This window comes from Nothoprocta perdicaria, unplaced genomic scaffold (assembly GCF_003342845.1).
Source record: "Nothoprocta perdicaria isolate Ctin4 unplaced genomic scaffold, notPer1 scaffold_129, whole genome shotgun sequence".
In the NCBI taxonomy this organism is placed as follows: Eukaryota; Metazoa; Chordata; class Aves; order Tinamiformes; family Tinamidae; genus Nothoprocta; species Nothoprocta perdicaria.
Genome location: NW_020454416.1, coordinates 907,161 through 930,844, shown reverse-complemented (window position 1 = coordinate 930,844; position 23,684 = coordinate 907,161). Strand labels below are relative to the sequence as shown.

The 23,684-nt window shown below is 40.4% G+C and overlaps 1 protein-coding gene across 1 annotated transcript in view; it reads right to left on the bottom strand.

The window, feature by feature from the left end:
- The window catches only part of SPTBN5 (spectrin beta, non-erythrocytic 5), an 87,629-nt gene that overhangs the window by 59,516 nt on the left and 4,429 nt on the right, over nt 1–23,684 (bottom strand). Inside the window, exons 5-26 of the mRNA XM_026033413.1 lie at nt 22,703–22,931; nt 19,120–19,751; nt 18,543–18,681; nt 17,576–17,808; nt 16,991–17,144; nt 16,210–16,410; nt 14,882–15,088; nt 13,781–13,966; nt 13,243–13,395; nt 12,543–12,673; nt 11,873–12,124; nt 10,948–11,235; nt 10,188–10,434; nt 9,324–9,463; nt 8,516–8,615; nt 7,645–7,815; nt 7,384–7,548; nt 6,661–6,887; nt 5,674–5,860; nt 4,266–4,466; nt 2,830–2,946; nt 1,568–1,731 (exon numbers count right to left, since the gene is read on the bottom strand). Of these exons, the coding sequence (XP_025889198.1) occupies nt 1,568–1,731; nt 2,830–2,946; nt 4,266–4,466; nt 5,674–5,860; nt 6,661–6,887; nt 7,384–7,548; nt 7,645–7,815; nt 8,516–8,615; nt 9,324–9,463; nt 10,188–10,434; nt 10,948–11,235; nt 11,873–12,124; nt 12,543–12,673; nt 13,243–13,395; nt 13,781–13,966; nt 14,882–15,088; nt 16,210–16,410; nt 16,991–17,144; nt 17,576–17,808; nt 18,543–18,681; nt 19,120–19,751; nt 22,703–22,931 (4,524 nt within the window). The remainder of the gene's footprint in view (nt 1–1,567; nt 1,732–2,829; nt 2,947–4,265; nt 4,467–5,673; nt 5,861–6,660; nt 6,888–7,383; nt 7,549–7,644; nt 7,816–8,515; nt 8,616–9,323; nt 9,464–10,187; nt 10,435–10,947; nt 11,236–11,872; nt 12,125–12,542; nt 12,674–13,242; nt 13,396–13,780; nt 13,967–14,881; nt 15,089–16,209; nt 16,411–16,990; nt 17,145–17,575; nt 17,809–18,542; nt 18,682–19,119; nt 19,752–22,702; nt 22,932–23,684) is intronic.

Below are 23,684 nucleotides of genomic sequence, written 5' to 3'. Positions count from 1 at the left end.
ACAGGGCAAATGAGATGGAGGGAACTAAAGAGGCAGGCAATGAATAATTTTCTTCCTACTGAGCCCTCAAACCTCTCCTTAACAAGATTCATTCTCTTTAATGAAAATTATCACTTTTGTTCTCCAGATTTCAAAGGATCCCTGTAAGTCAATTGCAGTTGGCCAGGTCAGGCTGAGCTTTCTGAGTTTCCCAGCAAGGTTCAGAGGCCATCTGAACTCTGTTTTGTTAAGAAAATAATTTTCATTTTTTTCTCCCCAGTCATTTTCATTTTTAAAGATAATAGTAAAACTAATGAAAATGAGAAGAAAAACTTTGTAATTGAGGATGGTACACCAGCAAGGCAAGTGTGATGAAAGCCATTTTGTGCAGTTCTGCTCACATTGCCTGTCCAGCAAAATTGCTGCAACCTGTTACACATCCCTAATTGTCTACAGTATCTTGTTATACAGCCAGTCCTGTTAATAGACTTTGCACAGTAAACAAAATACCAATTACCCATCTGTTAACACTGCCTAGTCACTCTGCAAATGTTCCATAGAATATGAGTCAGGCTTCCATCTGTTATCTGAGTCTCAAATGTTTATCACAAGAAATGAGCCTGCTCATAGCACCCAGACCACCAAGGAGAATGCAGATAGGAGGTACAAACCAGAGCACCAGTCATGCCTCACACTATCATTAAGCATGAAGCAACACAAAATATTTCTGTGGTGTTCAGCACACTCAAACGTTTTGATGTTTATAGGCTGAATATTTCTTTCATCCTCTGAAAACTTCATTCATGTTTTTTCATGTTTCTTAATTGTAAACCAAAATAAAAGCAAAGGTGAAAAAACAGCATTTTCAGACACATTTATTGGTTATTCTACTTGCTAAGCCTCACTGTCTTTCTAAAGGAAATTTTTTGTAATGCAAAAAGCTAATTGTTCAAGTAAATATTTGTTCCTTTCTGTCAACAAACTTCCTTTTGATGTTTAAAAAAGTTGTGTATTCTGTCTTGTTGTAAATATCTTACTTTAATAATAACACAACGGAAGTGAAATAGAATGTAAATGACTAATTTAAGGATAAAAGCCCTCCTATATTAACACTGCCAGCAGGCATAAAGATAAGTGTAACTGTCATTATCACTCCCCTGCTATGCAATGAATCAAAACATTTATAAGCAATGCTAAGGAAACCTTTCTAAAACAATTTATTTCCTTTTGATGACAGATTCCAGATACCAGGACAGCTAGTCAGAATCCAGCATCTCAAGTGACTTTACAGGAGGAGAATGAAAGCAAAAATAGAAATTTCAAATCCTTAATGTGAACTGGGACAACCTGAATAAAATGTACACTTCTTGCTTATCAGTAGTAACAAGCTCAGCACTGTGTAGTGTTCAAACACAAAAGTAAACCATTTCCTATTTACAATTTAAAAGAGAAGATTAATATGATCCAAATCCCAGTGAGGTGGCTGTAGACATTCTTTGTTGACTTAAATGTGTTTTAAATCAAACCTAAGATCTAAGGGACAACGTATGTGAGAGTCAGTCACAATAGACATTATTCTAGTTTTTACCTTTCTGCTGCTAGTTCCTGCAACTCCTGGAGTTTTGAATGAGCTTGGTCCTTTGGGCCATCAACATCAACATACTGAGCAGAGCCCACAAGAGGAAGACTTTGGGCACTTTCACTCAGTTCCTTCATCAAAGTCTGGTAAACAGCGATCTCGTGTTCCAGGGCCTGGCAGAGAGAAGACAGAGAAGACTAAGAGCCACTTGTCCAAGACCTGCATTATTTGAACTTCTGCACCAACTTCTGGTGTGATCATTGAACTATTAAAAGAAGAGAAAAACTTTTTGGAATTACGTTAGTTCAGACTTCGTCCTTTTTATATAATTTTCTATGAGTTTCTTAGGGGGGCAGATGGTGAAATTGCACCTGGAATTCAAATAAACTAGAAAATCCTGGTTCATTGTCAGACAGAGAATGCTATTCCCAGACTAATACTCTAGCTTCAATTCTAGGGCAAAATTACAGCTTCTGTGCATCTCTTTGTGACTGAAAAGCAGATAGCAGGTCAGTTTTATCTTCAGAAAAATATGATGAGAAAATTGACCGTTCTCCTTTTTCCCAAACCATATTTTATCTAACTGTATTAGTAAGCTGAATTTATCTTTCTTACGTGTTCATACAAACATAGGCATATGACAGTGAAAAATATTTTGCAGATGACTGGACACTTAAGCACCAATGAAACCAAAAACTTCACAAAGGCAGACAGATCTGTAGATCCTGCCAGTATACAGAATTATGGAAACATACAGAATTTAAGCAGAGATCCCTTGAACTCCTTTAACACCTTAAACACCAGTTTTCAGATAGATGAACTAGAAAGAAAGAACGGAGTGATTATTGAGTGCAGGGTTTAGAACTACGTGTAAATAGCATCAAACAATCTCCCAGCTTCTACTGGAGAGAAGAAAACCTTGTCATAGATGGACTGAGCTTTAAGCTTTCCTGAAGGGAAAAAAACAGCCCTATTATGAACAGAAGATCTCTGCATTTTCACCCTTTCTTTGCCATTTCAAAATTCCACCTCACAAATATGCGTTTTCACTCAAGAACATAACATGAATATACGATCCTTGTGGACCTTTGAGGCACCGGCATACCAGAGCATGATATACAGACTGAAAATATTCAAGCTTTCTTGAATGCTGATATTTAAAAACTGATTCACCCAAATCTGAAAGTGGCAATTTTTTCTCAAGAATATTCCATACTGAATTCTTCAAGAATTATTAAAAATATTTTGAAATACTTTACATTTTGAAATACCTTATGTTTTTGGAGGAGTTTCAGTGTTCCATCTTCATCCTTACCATAATCCTTGCTTGTCACAAGTGGGCGTTTTTCTGCTATCCAAGCCTCCAGGTCTGAGGTGTTCATTAAAAACTATGAATTAAAGGTAAGGCAAATTAGTTTCTCCCTCAATATCCATAGTATTAATACAATTTTCTTGATTTAAATATTTCTAGCTGGAGGGCATACTATGAAATTTACTGTGAGGCCATATAGAAAAAAAATGAAGAACACTTAATCCCAAGCACCACCATTCCATAGACCCAGACTAAATCCTGAGTCATGGGACAAGTTAGCTGTCACTGCTGCTAAGTAGTGATTTCAGGGAGCAATTACTTAGCATTTGCCTCACTGACAAATGCTCTTCTAAATGGCAAATGAAGCTACAGAACCTGTATAAACTGGAATGAGCTATGAAAATTTTATGCATACTGTTGCTCTGTAAGATTTTAGGCAGGTGAAGAAGGCCACAGATGGAAGACTTCAGTGCAAGATCATTAAGGAGTTCTCTGGGCATCAAAGCTCAAGAAATAAATTTCTAGTGGTCACATTTCTCCTTCAGTATCCTTATTTGACTCTCCCTGGTACTCACTAAGGGAAGGTGCTAACTATACAATAAAGTATGATATTTATCTTTGCCCTTCCTGAGAAGTTCAAGTCACCTATGAAAATCAGGCTTCATAAAGCCTGCAGTGTGCATTGCTGATTTTAAAGACAGAAGAAATAAGAGCCAGAGATAACCAAATTCTCCAGGAAACATACTCTAGATATGCATGTTAGCTCTGAGCAGCTGCGTGTGTCAGCATGGTAACTGCACTGATAACAACCCACTGATGACAGAAAATTTGCATTAGGTAGGTGAATATTTGCATGTCATTCTTTTTTTTGTTTTGTTTTAAACAGGCTAAACTTATGGTCCGGTATCCTGTTGAAATAGTAGGGCCAAAACTCCTACCTTGTTCTGAAATGGCTTTTTCTGTTAGTTTAACTGATAGATTTATCTGCTTCTGAATACCATTTTAAGTTACTGTGGTCTAGAATAAGCAGGGATTGGATGGTACAAGAGTTCATTTCTGATTTACTTCTCACAATGCTCCAGTATTGGGCCATTTCACGACCCGCTGTAGTACTTAGATTAAAGCTTGAGTCTGCAAAGGGCTCCTGAGAAATGCTGCCCTACATCCAGGCATGAAGGGATGGCTACAGCCTCCAAGTCACATCTCTAGAGCACCAGCTCCAGACTGGGGACTGCATTCAGCTGTGCAGACCAACCATCTGTTCCTATGCGTTTGAAGTGAATTCCAGCTCCAGCAGAGGAAGACAATAAAGCTGTTTTGTTATATACTTTAATGCTTTGCTCCTCCTGTTTGTCTGTAGAAGCTACTATATAAGTACTTGGCTGTAGTTTGTACCTCTTGGAAGCCAATCGAGTGCTGCAGCTGCCTCATCCTTTCCTCGCAGGCCTTCTCCAGGTCCTGCCAGGCAGTCATAAGCTCCTGGCATTTCTCATTTATTTTCTGAGTAGAGGGGTGCTGGCTCACAACCATTGCTTTTCCTTTATCCAGGACCCGTTGGACTTGCTGTTTGTGGGCATTCACTTCTGCCTGCAATTCCTAGGAAAAAAGAAGGAGGAAGAGGAGAATGAAAGGAAGGGCATGAGAGGGCAAAGATATTTCTATGTGCTCTTCTAGGCATAAGCAAAACTGGTCATGCTGGGCGGACTGCCGAAGTTGCAGTGGATACAGTGACTGCCAGTTTCTGCAAGGCTGTCACCTGGGCTGCCTGTCCTAGCTCCAATTATATAATGCTCTGCTCTTGGTACTTCCACTAAGGAAGCAGATAAGAGTCAGCATGGTGACAGCTCCCGTCATCTTCCCTCCACCCTCAGCTCTCCTCACCAAAGTCCCCACCTGCCAAGGAGGGTCAGGAGATGGAGCAGGGGGAACAAGGAATCAGAGAGCTGAGGCATTCAGAAAAAGAGTGTTGGGCTGCTAGTGGAAAATAAAATATCTCAAAAGAAGAATGGGATGGAGGATGATGAGAAGAGAGACACAGGTCTGTGCCACCATGAATGTTGTCAGACTTCCAACTCTCGGTCCATAAAGTCTTCAGTGATCCCACACGCTTTCCCGTGGAACTTTCAATCCAACTGCTATAAAACTTAGCACTGCCAGTGTGGCAGGGCAGCTATGAGCTGCTCCTCTGCCTTTGAGCATCTGCTACAAAGAACTGGACTTTCTAGAAACCAGTGTTAACCTGCCTGCATGCATATATTGACTACTGCTTGTTCAAAACATTTTAGAAACTACTGTGTAACTAAAAAAAATAGTAAATGGCAGTTCTGTGCTGTCCTAGGGCACCTAACATGTAAATAGCTCAGGATGACATTGTCTGCATCATGAGAGCAGTAAGTACAGAACTAAAATAAGATTTGTAAGAAATATCTTTTAAGCAGACCACTGCACAAAAAATAATGATGCATGTATATTATTTTTATAAATAAAATATAAGCATATATATGTTTAATATGAAGGTTCCTAAATGTACTTTTACTGTAATCATAAACATGATAAATTTTGCAGTTCCTATAGGAACTCTGAATATCACTACCAAGCTGCAGACTTGTCTCAGTCTGCTAGAAACATTGCAATGGAGCTAGTGCTCAAACTATACCTTGATGGTAGTCTAGTAATGGGTTAGTTAATGATAGTCTAGTAATGGGTCCTGGAAGCAAAGGAGAACTCTGCAGCTGGTGGCTTGCAAGCTGAGATGAAATGCAGTGTGCCATCACGCAGTAACGCAGCTGATGAACAGAGTTACCTTGTGTTTTTGCAGCAGGCTTTGAGCCACATCCAAGGACTTCCCACAGTTGGTGGAATGGGCGATAGGCAGTCGCTCATTAATCCAGGTCAGCTCCATGTCGTGATAGTGATAGAACTCATAGAGATCCACTGCAGCTTCCAGTAACTTACGCCTCTCCTCAAGAGGTGCTTGCAAAGACTCAAATCTAAGGGTCACCCATTAAAATATATGTTATAAGAAAGCTTTATTTTGACACTCTATTTCCAAAATAATTAGACTGTGATCCCAGTGGGCCCATTCTGGAACTAAATGTCAATAGCTAGTGATGCCTGCACTTACAAAAATTCCTTCTCAATAAGGCTGCTGCTGGCAAGTATGAAAAGGATTTGACAGAAGAGATATGTTACGTTTAAAATGAAAGCAGGCAGAGGGAATAGGAACAGGACCACATACTGCTGCAATGCTAATGACAGGTCTTTGCACTAAAAACAGCCTTGCATGGAGTATGCCTGCTGCAACAGATATTGCTACTAGGCAGTTAACAGCACCCTCATATCACATTTAGTAAGACTATACCTAAATAAATATATAATTAACACACTATCAATGCCTTAGTTTACAGTCAGTTGAGCACCATGTTTGGGAAGAGAATTACAGACCACTTTTTGGCATAGACATATAATAATACTAAAAGAGCAAAAAGATCTACGTTTTTGAAATCCTAAGCTTGTCCTGAGATGTTTTAATCAAGCTACTCACTACTGTACACTAGATAACTGCATCACTTCACAAGCATCTGGATGGCTTATGGGTAAGCAAAGGATAGAGCAGAAGGAGCTTTACAGGCAAGAAGCAAGGTCCAATAATAAAGGTTGAGCTGAGTAAACAGGTTGCTGTATAAGTGCAGACAAAAACATAACTGGTAGAAGGGAGGAGAAATGATTCTTCAATATGAAGAAAACCTAAACTTGTCACAGTGATGGAAAAAAGAGAGTGGCATCTCACCTTTTCAGATATTTCTGTGTTTCATCCAGAATTCTCTGTGAGTCAAAGTGATTGGTGGCCATTTTCCTTGCGTGAGACACAATAGAGTTCATTTTCTCTGCGAGCTCTCGTGTCTCATTTTCCAGCTGCCTGTGCTGCTTGAGAAGATCACGGCTGGTGCGCAAATCATGTCCTGTTCCTGACTCATGAAGAACCGTCTCAATTTTCTCTATCTTCTTTTTAGCATCCTACCAAAAGAAGGTCATAGCATATTCATATTGACCTTGCAACACCATTTTCTTTCACATGATCCCTCTCATGACAGCCTCCTGAGTGATCCTCTTTTTGAACATTATTCCAAATCTATCCTTGTGGACTATTTTAAGAAGAATAACATGAAACAATATTCAGAGACTCAAAATTGTACTTAAAAAATTCATAGCGTAATATTCCTCTCATTTGACTTTTCTGGATGACAATAGACAATTCAGGCTGCAGTTCCCAAATGGACTCCAAGTAAATAGGTACCTTTGCACAACCATGCAGAGAGCTATGCTTGTTTTCCTGAATTTCCTGAATTCTCAGGATGGCCCCACAGGAGCAGTGCTGAACCTGAGCTCAACAGCTTCTTCTTCTTTTTTTTTTTTTTTTTTTTTTGTAAGAACCGCTTTCCATAAATGGAGAAACCAGATTCCTTGACATAGGGAAGGCACCGATCCTCTATGCATCCCACCACCTTCTAACCTGGAGCAGTTCCATGAGCTGTTCTTGCTGCCCAGCTTGTCTCAGCTTGTCACCCCGCTCTATCATCTTGTGATACAATTTCTCCCACTTCTTCTGCAGCTCTGACATCTTATTCTGGATAGAAGCTGCAGCATAATGGTCATCTTGAATCAGTTGATTTCCTTTCTGGAGGGACACAGCACATCATTGTTTTGAGCAGATCAATGGCTACAGAGTTTGGGACGTGACGGAAGACTTCGCTCCCAAACAAACTGCGCTCACCTTTATCAGTGTTGCAAAGTGTTTCTCATTAGCCATCATTTCCTTCTCAGCAGCCTCATGCCACTTCAGTTTGCGCAAAACATTTGTTGGATCACGATAGGATTCATCTGATGCAATCTTGTACTTCTCTTCCATCCATATCAAAAGGTCAGCAGCATCATGATTAAATTCCTTACAGAAACAAATAGGATTAGAGAGGTTTAACTTCTGCTTTCGTGCTGAGTTGAAGTGAATCCTTGCCATGAGGATCAAGGGTTACTTTTTTCTAAAGGTTTCATTTTCATATGAAAGTTGCTCTACATAATCAACACAGTAAATCTTTATTTATGATCTTTGACCATTGTCAAGTTCTTGAGCCTCCAGAATAATATCTTAACCTCTTTTTATTATATCTACTGAACTTCTGCCTTTAATTGTCAATGGATACCTGCAGTTTTGAAAGAATATTATATGTGGCCCAACCTTTCAGTAAAACTTTGTATTTCAGTACTGTTTTGGCATTCTGTGCCAAAACAGACAAACTACATGCAAGTACAGTTAGTGTAAGTAGCATTAATTTGTGCCAGACAATTCAGATCAAATCAACATTAAGCAATGAGCAAAATGAACTTATCCAGTAGATGAAATATTCAGTTGATATTAATATTCCCTGAATATTAATGTTTGCTTTGGTGTTTCGCTATGTTTATAGCTTTGTAAGATTTATTGTGAGTGTATCACCTCATTCTTAGAAAGTGAAATTTTCTGTCTCATACTCAACGATAGAGAGAGGTCTTCTGGGATCATATCAGCTTCAGATGCACCTCATGTTAAGACACAGTAAAATTACTTCATGTATGTCTGACCAGATCTGCAGAATCAGTCCTTTTACCTGTAGCTGCAGGGAATCCAACAACCTCTGTTTTCTCTGTGCATTGCTTTGTACCAGCCGTCCCCATCTTTGCTGGAGAGTAGCCATTCGCTCTTCAATACTGCCAGGGAAAACAGAAAAAGCCCAATGCAGTAGTGTCTGAGCTTGTACTGTAGCCAGGACTGTAACATAATAAGAAACTAGCCCTTTTGTATCTGTCAACAGCCTGAGGGAATGTATGACTCTGTTCCATGACCAGCAATTCCTCCTTGTCAACTGCTCTATTTTTTCTTTTGTACTAGTGACTTGCAATCATCCTATGTTTGACTGAACACCATTTTTACTACTGTCCAAACTAACATGAAAGACCTTCAGTGTGAGTGAAAATCAGGTCCATAAGATGATGATGAGTCATTTCCTTTTGAAATGCTCTGTGAATTTTTAACAGCAAGTGCTGTATTAATTCTAAGTGATATCGATAAATGAAAGGAAAAAAAGTCAATGATGTGGGTATGTAATGAGTTTACATTAAAGATGTTTTGGAATTGTATGTAACTTACAATAAAAGAAAATTATTCTAGTGTTTTCACAAATGCCACTTTTAAACTCCCTTACTTGTTCTGAAATCTACATCTTTCTCAGAATTCCCTTTTTCTCTCCTTACCCAGAAAACTACAGCTTGAAGATGATCTGAATCCAAGCTCAGAGACAGTTTTCCATTTCACACTTACTCACATTTCATATTTACCAAAGTTGAACATCTACTGTGGAGTCCCTGCTTTGCCTAGTTCCCCCAGTGAACTCAAAGCAGGAAAGAATCTGAACTCACCTGTGAGATGCAAAGTGTCTATTCTCTATTAGTTTCACCCCATTCTCATTCAGAGTTTCAACTCGTTTTTTCAGCACCATCAGTAGTCGTTCAAATTCCTCATGACGCTTTAGCAGGTTTCGAACGGCATCAACATGGTCCTGCATTTGAGAAAAAATAAGTTGATCAAGTTTCTCCTGTTGTACTTAGAAGGAAAAAAAGATTGGACCTTATCTTCCCCCCCTTTTTTTGTTAAGGCATGATATTCCTTTTGCACTTGCTTAAGGAAATTCAGGGTTGTCTTAAGTTTATTCTAGTGTTAGGGTTCCATTTTCCACTTTCAAGTTAAGGTATGCCAGCACTCTGGCACAGTTATGGAAGTACAATATGAAAGGCCATAATTAAGTAAATATTTATTCCGTTTAGCTGCCCTCCCCAAATCTCTCAATTCTGCTGAAAACATAATAAGAGAAGAGGAGGCACCACAACATCCTCCTTCACTCTTCTTGTGAATATTGTCTGCTTATGGTTTTTTTCCTGTCATTTGCTTTAATGCTCTTACAATTATTCAGTGAAAAGAAAAAGCCATATTTTTAAAAAGTCAGGGTTCTATTACACTGGAAAACTATTTCACTTGAACACACTACTTATGTTCAAGCTGGAACCTTTTTTCACAGTTCGCCACCAAACTGAAGATCAAGTTGCATTTCTGAAATGCACAAACAAATGGGTTACAACATTGGCTGGTTTTTTTAACTGTTTTTGAGAGACAATGAACCTAGTTCTCACTGAGATAGAAACATCTCAGAAGCTGATCTGATTAAGAAAATTTTTGCAGCTCCCTGGAAAGGAAACAAAGGAGAAGGGAAAATCAGCTGCACATACCCCAAGGTCATCTCCCCGGAGGAAGGCCTCATGGCTTGAGAGAGCTGCATTGATACGATCTGCCTCCCTGTTGAACTTCTGCATTTCCAGACCATCCTGCAGCTTTTTCTGTCGCTGCTCCCACATCTTCTCCAACTCCTCGTTTTCCTCGGCAAGCCTCTCCATGGACTGGTGGACCTCCTTGGTCCTACTGTTACTGGTTTGTTCATGGATTACTTTGCGCCCCAGCTCTTCCAGCTGCACAAATCTTTCCATAGTGAAAAAGAAAAGTTAGATCTCATTGTATGGCAGAATTTGAATTTACTTTCATCATAGTTTCTTGCTCTCTTGGCAATGCCTAATACTGAGGGACTGCCTAAGATTCATTTTCTTGTTTAGCTTCCCTCTCTGCTCCTCTTTCTTGTTCTTTTCCAGACAGTGTTGTGCACTACAAGCTGCAAGCGGGAATATGCTGAGATAGCAGATGAAGAGATTGCTGTTTGGCTTGGAAGTGCACATAAAGAATCTTTCCCGTTTCCAAAAAAATAAATCTTTCCCATTTCCAAACAGAAGTCCTCTCCTCCTTTTCACAGTAAATATGCACTGTGCAGAACATAACTGGATTTTGTATTGAGCAGTCATCTTTTCCTGCTAAATTTTGTAAACACTTAGATAAACTTTCAGCATCACTTTCATACATTATATACAATAGACATATTTCACTTTCACAGTACTGCCATAGTAACACTCCACTCTGCCAACCTTGAGAGAATCTCTTTACCTTTCCTTTTGAGACCTAATTTCTTTCAGCAGGTCCTGATGCTCCTTCAGCAATTGCTCTGCAGAAGCTACATCCACACCCATTTCTTCACTTCTCAGCTGCTCCCTGATGCCTTCTGCCCACAGAAAGAGCCTTCGGCTGTCTTGCAGGAAGGCCTGCCGGTTTTGTGCCTGCTGCAGATTGTCCCATTTCTTTCTGGTCTCCAACTTGAGCTTTATGAGAAGCCTCTCCATGTTTTCCACCTGCTCTGTGATAGCCCTGCTCTCTGCAGGGTTCGTGTCCTTAATCCTGCAGCAGAAAATCAAATACATACAATTGCAGCAACAGCCTTAGGCATTTAGAGCTTGAACCGATGCTCTTTAAAAAACATAGATCTAGATATTTGTATAAAGCACCAAGTGCTCCACACTAGCAAGAAACATTGTCATACCTGCAGAAAATGCATCCTCTCAAAAGACTCTGGTAGCACTGTAGTTCAGTGGTGCATTCCCATTGTAAATACACAGAAGACTTTAAGAAATAGAGCTCTTTAAATTCAAATTTCAAGTTCAAACTACACTATCCAACTATCTGATATTTTTCTTCCTTTTATCCTTGCTTCCTCTGATTACCCCATTTCAGGACCTAAGTGGAATCTGGTTCCAAGTGTTGAAATAAATCCCATTAGCAGAGGTAAACTGTTAGCTAGAAGCACAAACAATTCCATGGCATTCACAGAATTCCCTGAGTGAAGTCTGGAAGCATTCACCTAGTCAGTCTCCCAGGGATACTCAGGAGAGACCAGTCTCCAACCAGCAAGGGAGCTCTTCGCAATGCTAGAGAGAGATAGAGACTTCAAAGTTTCTCATTCTCATTATAGCTATCCTTTACAACATGATTTTAGATAATTACCGAAGAATTCAGAAAAGAAATGCAGGCTCCTTACGTTTTAGCAACACTCCTCAAGTACTCAATTTTCCTCTCCATCACCAGGACCTCTCTCTCAATAGCAGACAGTTTGCGCTGGTCTGACTCCAGCCCAGCAGCCGAGTTTCCTGGTTCCAGACCCATGAGTTGAACCATCTTGTCTTGCAGGACTACCCCAATGCTCTGACAGTCTTGGAGAAAAGTCTTCACATCGGCCACTCCAATCAGCTCTGAGCCCTTCTCCTCCTTCAGAGATTCCATATATTCCCACCTTGGAGAGACACAACTCGGTTACTTGCATCTAGCCTCAGCCCCAAAACTCACCTTCACCTCAAGTAGGCAGGTTTTGTTCAAAGTCATTGTTGTAACAAGTTTTAAGCACAGTAACACTTGATTCTGTGCCAAAATCAGAAAGCAAGAAAGGTAAGAGAAATAAACATGCTCTATCATTTTTCTGTTCAGTAAGTCTTGCATGGAAGATTTCATCATGACTTAAGAGGGCTGAGTATTCACCCTCAACCTCAGAGTGAATTTCATCTCAAACTTTCCCATAGAAAAGCCTTGCTTTATCAAACTTTAGGCAAATTCTGGGTATTAAAATCTATCAGATTGGTATTTTCTCAAGGTAGTTTAAATCTAGCATGAAAAGTCAGTTCACCATCTGTCTCCATAAGAAAATCTCCATTTACCTGCTATTGATCTCTTCCAGCCAAATTTGGATCTCAGAGTATCTGCTGGGATTTCTTGCTGCATATTTACCAGCTAATTTTTCAATATCTCCCATCTGGCCCTTCCCTGCAGCCAGTTCCATTAAAAAGCTCTAAAATAGAAAAAAACACAAAAATGTTTATCTAGAGATTTTTCCAATTCTACTAACAAATGCTCCTTTTTTTTCTCTTGTATTTGCTCATCTTCTACCTTGCATGTCATACACTTTGACTTCTCCACTTTCATTTACCTATTTGCTGACACAGTGCAGACCTGCATGTATCATTCTCTTTTAACCTTGTCCACCAATCCCAGGCTTGCACAGTACCTCTATGCAAATATATCTAATTTCACTGTGATGCAAGTGCACTGTATGGTTTTTTTCTTCTTGTGACTTAAAACCTTCCAATGAAACCACCAAAACAATATTGAAACAAAACAAAACCACAAACAAACAAAATAAACAAACAAAATCCTAACAAGCTAAAGGGTCATGATTTCATCTGCTTCAATAAACTTGACTTATGTTTATACTAAGGAAACATCTGATCTATACACAACCCTAAAATTTAAATAGTAATTAAGTGAATTCTTTAGATTTTTTTTCGTATTAGCTTCATCCATTCTGCTAAGGTCAGTATGACTTGCGAAGTGTCACCTGTGAGCAGGTGAAGAGGGTACCTGGTATTTCTGCTGCATGACCTCCACATTATCTGCTTGAGGTTGAAGAGTCCGGAAGATGTTCTCTTTTTCTTTCATCCAGGACTGGAATTCTTCACATGAGCTACAGAAGCGGTAATAGCCAATCATGTCCTCCAGAGCCTTCTTTCTCTCCTGCAAAACAGATGGAAGCTTAAGTACTGTTGTGATAACTACCTTGCTTTTGGAAGAAGGATTCTTGAATATAAATAAACTATTACATACTGGTAGTAGCTTGGCTGTTTTGCCTGATATTGAGAATTCTACTCTTCAAGAATTCTACACCAGAGAATTCTACTCTTCAAGAAACTTAAAGCCTGGCACGTAATTGAAGAGACTGTCACTGCACCAGAGCCTATCTCAGCTCATTGAATTCCACCCTGAACAAAAGCTACTTCTTTCAGGATGGAGGCACTTCACTGGAACTAAAACCAAGAAGCTGCTGCAGCACCTAACCTTGCTTCACATTGCTCTGGAATTGGCTCTTGCTGAATCTCAAAAGATTGGCAGGGATACCTACCTCAGCCAGGCTCTGCAGATTTTTGTAGAGTGAGTCTATTTCCTCTTGGGTCTTCCAGATGTTCTCAGGCACAAAATGAACATCTTGACTACCAGAAAGCAGAGTATCTGATGTAGCCCAGGTTCGACTGAATGGCAGCCTAATTGTCCTCTGGGTTAAGTCACTTGGAGCTTCTGCCTTTACCATCTGTAAGGCAAAATTTAGCATAACTGGTGTCTGAATATTTCTCATTTGCACAAAAATGTATTTAAAAAGAAAAATTCTAGTCCTGACTATAACATTCTGATCTTTTAAATAAGACAGTTACTAATTCCTAATTTTAAAAATCACCAACAAATTGTAGAGACTGCCAGGCTCACAGTTCGACTTGCGATATTTTCAGTACCTGAGTACTCAAGAATTTCATGCCCACTGAGTGGCCTAGGGAATATATGGGTTTATTTGCACATTAAAACCAGCAGTCACTTGCTTTTCATGCATAACGACTGATAAAAACACTTTTTGTCTCAATAATAATTAATACTGGAATCCTGAAGTAAAGGAAGGTCCCAAAATGATGCTCATAGATCTCCATATGGAGAGGTTACTCATCTCCCCTGACTTTTGTTGTTTGATGAGGTAGTTTCTGGTCAGAAGCTCTCTTTGTAGTCAGGAATAAAGGGAGGTCAGCTTTATTTCATGTGTCCTAAAAAGTCTTCTTGGGATGGGATGAATTTTTCCTGTTCGTTGCATTAGGGCTCTAAAAGAATTTTAAGGCAATGTAGATTAGACAGGTGCTTTCTCTAACTGATGGAAATGAATGCTGTTGTAAAAGTAAAGAGAGGGATTTGTGAGGACCAGTAGAAAGAAGTAAACATAAAATAAACATAAACATAAAAAATATAAAACATAAAATATTCCATTCTGAAATATATTGATTTAAACTTAAGGCTTTTTTAATCTGTTCTACAACTGACAATTTTGTTCAGAAGGACACATTATTGAAATGGTTTAGACAACTTCAGAACACCATTTTCCATTTGAAAAACTATTGTGTGGGAATTTTCTCTGTCAGTAACAAAGCAAACGAACAAAATATGACACAGTCCCTCTACTACTTACTGCAGCGGGTGCTTGCTCTGCCGCAGTGTCCGCTTGCTCCTTCAGGCGCCTCATCTCCGAGGAGTAGGCTGCAACCTCCTTCTCCAGGCGCAGGTGCCGGTGCAACAGCGCTTCGGTGCTGGATTCATCTTTCCCGTAGTCCTTGCTGGCCAGAAGGGGCTGTATTTCTCGCAGCCATGAATTTGCTTCATCAACATCTGCAAAGTACTGAAGGGAACACAGGAGAAGAAAAGGTTGGGTTTCATCCTGGAGGCTTCTTTGCAACATCCTTCCTCTTTGGGAAATCATCCTGAGCAAGGCAGAAATTCCATAAGAACTGAAGCTCAAAGGTTACTCCCAGGTGCTATTAGAGGTTACTCCCAGGTGCTAGGTTTAAGGTGTAAGCTATGAATTATGTGGCTCTAGAGCTCTAAAGCCTTGATATACTTCGTAATAACTCACCAGATCACTGTGCATAAAATAGATTCAAGCATTGCCCTCTATAACTCTTTGAAAATACCTAAGTAATTCAACCTTTACAATGTTCAATAGGGGCTGTAAAAAGCACTGGCAATATAAGACATTTCACAGGAGACTATGCAATTTCAACAGACAATCCAACAGCTATTTTCTAAATGTTCCCAAGAGTAACCTGGCAATGAAAAATGAATTCAGACTCTACAATAAAGAACTTCTTTCTTTTATGAATAGCATCTAACAATATATGATAGTAAAAAAAAAACAAAAAAAAAAAAAAAACCAAACCAACCAAACAAAGCAAACGAGATGTTGCAATACAGAATAAAATACAACAACCTTTCTTCTCCCCTCAATAGCAGTGAAAGAAAACATAATGATGTTTCAAGGCTGAACAAAAAAACAAGTAGGAAAGAGGCAATTATAAAAATACCTGAGATACTGATATATAATTTATGAATGATGATTTTATAGCAGCTCTGCAGTTGTGTGAATGTTTGTATGTGCGAGAGAGCTGTGCAGATCACCACGGCAGGGCCCAGTGTTTCCCGGGCTTTGGAAAATTGATTATCATGGGCATTCATTTTGCTATGATTTTTTTTTTAAATAATAAAATATAGCTATCCAGATCTCACTCTCAGAAAAGACTGTGCATCAGCATTATGTGAGCTACTTCCAATAGGATTTTCAGTGGAGAACCACCACCAGCCGAGGAACTCTGCTAGGCACAACCACTCCTCTCCGCTGCCTGCCCAGGTTGCAGGAGGGATGAGCCTGAACCTCTGGCTGTGTCTTTCTGAAGTCCAAAGATTTCCATTTCTGTGTCTCTGTCACAGAAATGCCACGACACACCACTGCATAGCCCCGCTGACCTGCTTGATGAGAGCTGCTGCCTGCAGGCGTCTTTTGCGATCAGCCACTTCATCTTGGAGCTGCTGCCACAGCTTTTGGAGGTTGTCCGTCTGCCTCAGGATGTCCTCCTTGTGCGCCTCGTTCTTCTGGCTCAGCTCCCAGCCCCTCCTCATGACATCTGCACAAACAGCCCCATGGGAGTTGCACTCCGCTTCCAGGGCCTAGCAGAGGGATGGGAGATAACACGAGCAAAAGTTACTCACCACTAGCTTAGAGCAAAACCAGATCTTATTGCTAGCTACTATAAAACAGGCTTTCCTAAGAGCCCTCTGCCTTATCTGTCCCTAGAACTCTTCCCAGGGCCACAAAACAACACTCCTCCCCACCAAGTTACTGTCCTACTTGTTGCCTTGGTCATGAAGGTTGCTACTTTGAGGGAGATGCTTTTTTTTTTGTCTACCACTCCAGCTGTTTTACCCTTCTGGAAATAGCATACAGAAACAGATGGGGACACATACGTATTACAGATTACAGAAGGGACTCTGGTGTCAGTTTCATCAAGGATTCTCAACTCTGTGGGTCTCTCTGCTTGTTCGCATTGATCCTTTGCCATTAAAGAAAAAGCAGTAGTTTTCATGGCTGAACTTTTGACACTCGCCCACAGCAAGCTTTTAGGGAAAGCTCTAGTTCTTTCTAGTGGTGTGAGAGCTCTTCAAGTGCTATACTGACTAAACTGAAGGACACAGACGTTCTGAAGTCTTGCCATAACGCAAAGAAAAGAGCACCAGCCAAGTAAGATACCTTGTGCTTCTGAATAGAGGCTGTAATCTGGCTGACATCTTTCCCTAATGTTGTCGTTCTTGCTAGCTTCCATTTCTCAGAGATCCATAATTCTTCTTCCTTGCAGTCACGGAAGAATTCAAAAAGCTTCAAGGCCTCTTCTAGCTGAGATTTGCTGAAAAATAGAAAGAAACACTATTTTCACTGTCAGATTGGGATCTCTTGGGGACAATGGTACAGAATACCTTAATCAAAGTGCTTCAGAATTTAGAAAATCCAAAACTTGAGTGCCTATAATTACTCTTTGTCATAGCTTAATTTATCCTTTCCTACTTCCTCTAGAAGAAGTGTAGACAACTGATATGCTATTCAGACCATGTATTCTGGCAAGTAAAAATAAATGCTAAGCATGACGCTATTCTTCAGCTGTGAGAGTTAGTGAACCCTTTCAGTCAGCTGTAATGAAGACACTCAAACTGCTTGCGTAAGGTGTTTCTAAACAGGGAAACGAGAAAATCTAAGCGCTAGGACCTCTGTGTCCTGCAGTTTAAGAGGGATTGTAAACCATCCCAATCAGCAAGAAAAGAGCCACAAGTACAGCCCTACCGTGTCTTGCTCAGAGATCCAAGGTTCTGATACAGCTGACGAAGCATCTGAACTTTCGCATAAAGCACTTCTGGTTTAACTGTCTTGTCCTTGCTGAGTTCTGCTGTCCTTTGGGTGATATATGTCAATCTGTCATCATAGGAAGAGATTTGTGAGTCTATCAGGTTGTGCTTCTGCAGCAAATCTACTACTTCCAAGAGCTGCTTCCCACATTCCTGGGAATTCACCAGTATCTGCAACAAAGTGAGAAGGAAATGGCATTGGTAGAGAGTGTCATTTAAGGGTTCAACACAAAGAAATCAATTAAAAGCTTCTGGTTGACTTTGATCAATTTTAAATGTAAAGGATTGGTTTCAGCTGCGTAAAGGCTCTATCTGCCTAGTGAGAGGAATTATACATTTCTTTCAGTTTCACAGCATACTGTCACCAGAAGTAATGGTCTCTTCAAACAAGCTCCTCCTTTTTTTTCATATCTAAGTTATTCTACTGATGAAGCACTCAAAGCGTCAGCATTCTTGGGTCCAGTGAAAAGCCCTTTCCTGTACACTCCATAGATGCACAGGTTTTATCTGGAGAATTCTACGAGATCCCATTTTATGTTATGCTTTGACTGTTTTTTCTTTGAGGAACTTAAGCGCCTTTGCTATCTAAATAATAAAGGAATAAATACTAAAATTCCTATTTGATTTGGACCTACTGAATGCCTGAGAGTTTGCTTTCTTCCCAATTGAATCAATTATTCTAATGCAGGATATTATCTTTATGTATAACTTTCTTCTCTCATATACTTAGGCTATCATGGTCCCTGCAGTAAAAATAGTGATTCTTTTTCAAAATTGATGCTATCTGTTTGCACCAAGGAGACAGGGAGCACTCTAGACCACAGAAGTCCCTGAAATACAGGGGGTTTTCAGTGATGCACATGGATAATATTGTGAGCTGTGTGTTGGCAGAGAGGTCTTGGTACCTGTAACTCTTTCAGCTCCTCTGTAATGGCATCAATATCCCTCATGAGGCCCAAAATTTCCTGCATTGCCCTCAGAGAGTGTTGTCTTCTCTGCAGCTGATCCAGAAGATCTTCCCACTGTTTCGAAATGTTGTCTTGCCTGAGTAGGAAGAGAGAGAAAGGAGTCACTTGTAGCAAAGACTTTGGCTTTGGGCAGCATAGTCCCAGTGCTAACAGTTTGGGAGGAGCTAAATGAACACATACAATTCTTCCCAGTGGAGCAGGGATCACACTGCACAGGATAGGTCACAGCAAACATTTTTCATGGAAAAGAGTTTTTTTGGCAGAATACAGACTTTCATACAAACATGAAAATATCTCAAAACTATTTTTTGAATTATGGATCATTCAAGAAAAAAAATTAAAGAAAATGAAACATTTACATGCTGAAACTGTTCATAAGTAGAAAGAATTCTGGCCAGTTCTACTCATGGGGGCAAAGGCAAATAGCCACAATGCTGCTTCCTTCTCCACGCAACCAAACACCAGGACTAACTTTAACCTCCACCACTACACAGTCCCACAACTTCTCACTCACCTCTTCTTGATTTGGTCCTTGTCATGATAGTTCTCCTGGCTGATGACTGCAGCCATTTCAGCCAAATCTGTGAAGCGTTCCCTCCTGGGAAACACATCTGCCACAATAGCTTCCAGCTTCTTACTGGCAGCCTCCATCCTGTCTGCACTCTCCGGCCAGAAGTCCTGCCTCCCAATCACCTTTTGCATGTCTTCCAAGTACGACTCACGCAGGGCTGCCTTCTTCCGGAACCTCTGAGCTAGCTGTTCCAGCCTCTCTAGCCTCAACATCTCTGCCTGTAGAGCTTTTCCCCGGTTGTGCTCTGCCTTTTCCAGGATAATCCAGTGCTTTTCCACATCCTGTAGTGTTTTCCCTTCTGGGGGCAGGTATGGCCTTTGGTTGTTGGCTCTCTGCTTGGTCCTTATGTTGAAGAGATGAGCTTCAATCATACCTTTCTCTTGGTATTTGGGGGGCTTCTCCACTGTGCGAAAGGTCTTGAAGTTAGCCATGAGCAGCCACATTTCCTGAAGAGTGTTGGGAAAATGACGATCATCCAGCTCCATCACCTTCTGTTTAATCCATTTCAGGAGGTCAGAGACCATCTGCTCATACTGAAGCTTCAAGTCATCTATCTCCTTCAGGAAGGATACGATCTGTAAAGAGAACATGCAGTTACAAGACACATAAGAAGTGAAATGGAACAAAGTTAGTGAGCAAAATGTGACATCCTCATAAACCATGTTTAGGATCCCAATGACCTGCAATAAACATCAAGAAACTTGAAACAAGCAGGTTGCCACAGTCATCACATTTTTGTATCATCGTGGTGATGGCTGTCACATCTGAGGATAGGTGAAATTCTAGAATGATATTCCATAAAATATATTAAAATAAATGCTACTTAATGTCTCCTTTTGTTTTTATTTAAGAAAGGTTAATTTTCAAATTACATGACAATACTGGCTGCATGTGTGCAGAGACTGCCAACAGCTCCTGTGTGGACCAAAATGCAAGAATCCCAAGCTGAGGATTCAAATTCTGTTTCACAGTGGAACAAAACTGAGATTTTTTTCTATTCCTTTCATAAAAAGAGAAAAGGAACACTCCCACAGTCACACCCTGTCTGCTAATCTACAATTACTCCCTCCTAGATTCACTGCCTTAAGTAGGGGGAGAGCATCTGACAAGTTCCTCATTTGCCTGAGTCACATCCCGGCTCTCTGGCAACCCTAGTGCAGCCTGTGGTTGAGCAGCCCCTTCTCAGTTTCCTCTGTTGGAGCTGTTTCATCTCATATAAATTAAGAGGGAAAGAGAATGCATCATAACCAAACAGGTTGACTCAGTATTGATTTTCCAAGTCCACGACTTCTGTCTGTTTCATCTGTAGTCAGATCTGCATTTATGTGAATTTCAAGTAAATACCGTCCCTGGAAAATTTTTTTAGAATTGTATAATAAAATAAAAAAAAGTTAGAATGAAGCCATCCCTTCCCTCTGTTTTACATATTTTCCTTCTGCATCTTTTTATATTATATTTCTCCCTCACCCTACTCAGCAGCCCTCATTCTACATCGCTCTCTGCAGACATGAGAGTTTATGCTGAACAGTGTTGTCTGTCTGCCCGTCTGCGCCAGGCAGGCAGATTAGGAAGGGCGATGGCACACTGAGCAAAGACCCAGGCCCTGCAGGGGGTAATCTGCTTTTGCCTATCTGAAAGTGCACTTGGCAAGGAGGAAACACCACCGTGCTCAAAGAGGAGTAAAGCAGCACCAACCTTTAGTGCAGGAAAAGCAGCCCATGGCATCAGGGCACCCTTCTGTATTTTCTGCCATCGTACCCAGTTCTCGCTGAAAGATCCCAGGACGTGCATGGCCCCTTTGTGTGCCTGGGGGAAGGGAGATTTACCTCCCCGGCCCGATCCTCTCTGCCATCCTCATCACCCAGTTAGCCTCAACACAAACACTTCCTTGACACATTCAGGCTTCACACCCCAATCCTCTTAGTAAACTCAGAGCTGCCTATATGGGGGCACTAAGGACATGGAGAGATTAACATCTGCCTTGTTCTCCCTCTGTATATTTGCGAGTGCATGAAGTGCAAGAGGACAGGGAAACAATTTTAGGGACAGGATAAAAACATTGAAGAAGACAAGCCAAGAAAAAGAGGCAAATAAGTGCAAAGAGAGAAAGAATAGAATAAGTATGCCTATATTCTGTAAAGTAAAAAAAATGTCTGCAAAAATACCCTTTCCATTTTTGTCCATTAATTTAAAGTTTCCCTAGTACATACCTGGTGACAATAGGAAAGCTTAAAATACATTCAGCTGTCTAAAATTGTTCTGAAAGCAACTATTAGAATATTTCTACGATACTTCATCTTAGGTATAAAGAATAACTCTCAAACTCTCAGAAGAAACTCTGCTACTGTCCCCTGTGTAGATCATGTGTGATAGAGAATGAAATTTAGGCAAAATGCAAAAGGAAATCTCTTTCTTCTGAGGCAATGAAAATATTGTATCCAGAGACTGAGGTGGAGTCCAGTCAAAATCTATCCCCCACTCTCCTCATTTATTCCTAATCCTTATTTAACTAAACTCCAGTTTCTGCTATCTATCTAACACTTCTCTTCAGAGAATATCACTGCTACCTATATATGACCCAGGATCACCTTGTTCTTGTCACAAGCTACTTAGCTAAGAAAACACTGCTTTGCAAAAGCTGTTCACCTTGTGAAGACCAGGGAAGTCCTGGTTTTGATTTTTATTTTTCCTGTTCATCAAGATATTCCCCTACCACAACAGCAGGCCCCATTCTGGGTATGTAGATTTTTCTGTGGGCTCTTTGTCCTGTACTTTTGACAAAACCAGAATGGATTATTTTGAAGGTAGAAGAGAAATTCTCCCAAAGGGAAGTATTCATCAGTGGAATAAGCACAGTATTTTGGCTAGTACTACTCAAAATTCCTTCAGCTTTCCATTAAAAGCATGTAAGTAATTTTAACACAAATCATAATTGTGTGAAGCAAAATGTATATGAAACCCGCCCCCCCTCAAAAAAGAGAGTCCTTTCTTTTGTTTTTCCAGGAGTTTCCTTTTCTTTTACACTCTCCCATTTTTCATGCCCTTGTTTGCTTTTCACACCTCATTATGGAGTTAGAAAGAAAGGATGAGGATTTTTTTTTACAGGAAAACCAATTTCAGAGTAGTCTCATAGAATAGGAGACACTCTTTCCTGTTAAATAGGAAAATTGATGACTAGCTTTGCTTTTACCTAGCTGCAATCCTCCCAAGATTGATGAGGTCTGTATGCTTTAAGCTGCCTTGATGCACGTCAGCTCTCAGAGAAAACGTGAGGTCAAAAAGAGATCTGCTCCCAGTGACATAAGCACCATCTTTTAGAGATCAGAGAGTCTACAGACACGTCTCAAGATTCAAGTCACAGTACAAGAGCCTCTGAAATGACCGTGACATTTAATTCAGGTCAAATAATCCTGAAGTTACGCTTATGCTAATAAACATCTCCAAAACAAATTTAACTTTATGTGAATGAAAAGCAGAAACAGAGATAGAAATAAGAGAGAACTTAGATATACAGTGACGCCCTTACTTTGGCAAGTCGCTTCTGGATTGTCTGGCCTTGTCTGAGCCTGGAGAAGTAGTGGTAGTACAGCGACACGTAGGTCATGATGGACCTCTCATCTGGGTGGGGCACTGCCACATCCTCAGCATCCAGCAGCTTACCAATTCCCAGCTCCTTCTCTGCAACGTTGAAGGCGTTGTTCAGGTTCTTGATGGGCTGGTCCTGCCGCAGCGAACTGTAGTGGATAAGATCGGGCCTGGACAAGGAGAAGAAAAGGGGGTGGAGGGAAGAGAGATTTGTGTTTAAGGTCTTTCACATGATAAGATATAAACTGTTTATTAGAATAAGTAATGTGACATAAATCCTGAAATTACTCTGGCTCTGAGCTTCATTTGAGAGCATTGAACCTCACTTAGGCTGGAGGAGGAAAATTGCCAGCTCAGGAAGCTCAAGTACCACCACTCCCCAGCAGACCTCTGTGCTTTGTTTCCTTCATCTTCACTGGCTGGTGAAACTCAAAGCATGTTAGTGAAGCAATTCTGAGAAGGCAGCTTACTCCTAGATGGAAAAGCGATAGGCTTCCCCCAATCCTGCCACATGATGGAGCAGAATTGAGAAAATAATTATTCAAGGCTCTCACATGTGGCTTCTCTCTCCTGCCTTGCACTGTATTTTCCACATTTTCTGAGAGAGAAAATGGAAGAAAAAAAAAACTGACAGTTTGTTTACTCTGTTACAGCTGAATTTAAAAGTGGAATGCTCACGAAGCTTGTACAATAAGAAATATCTCTGAAATAATCCATAACTTGTTTAAAAGTGCAGCTGAAACACGATCAGGAAGGCTAAGACCAAATAGGAACTTGTTTAGATGTGTGTATTCCCTTGGAAATTCCAATTTACTTTCAGTAAAGGGAACTACCAAGCAGATAGCATTTGGTTCTTCTTTCTTCAGAGGGAATGGGCTCATAAAAAGGAGAGATTTCCGTGAGAAAGGGCAAAGGGACAATTC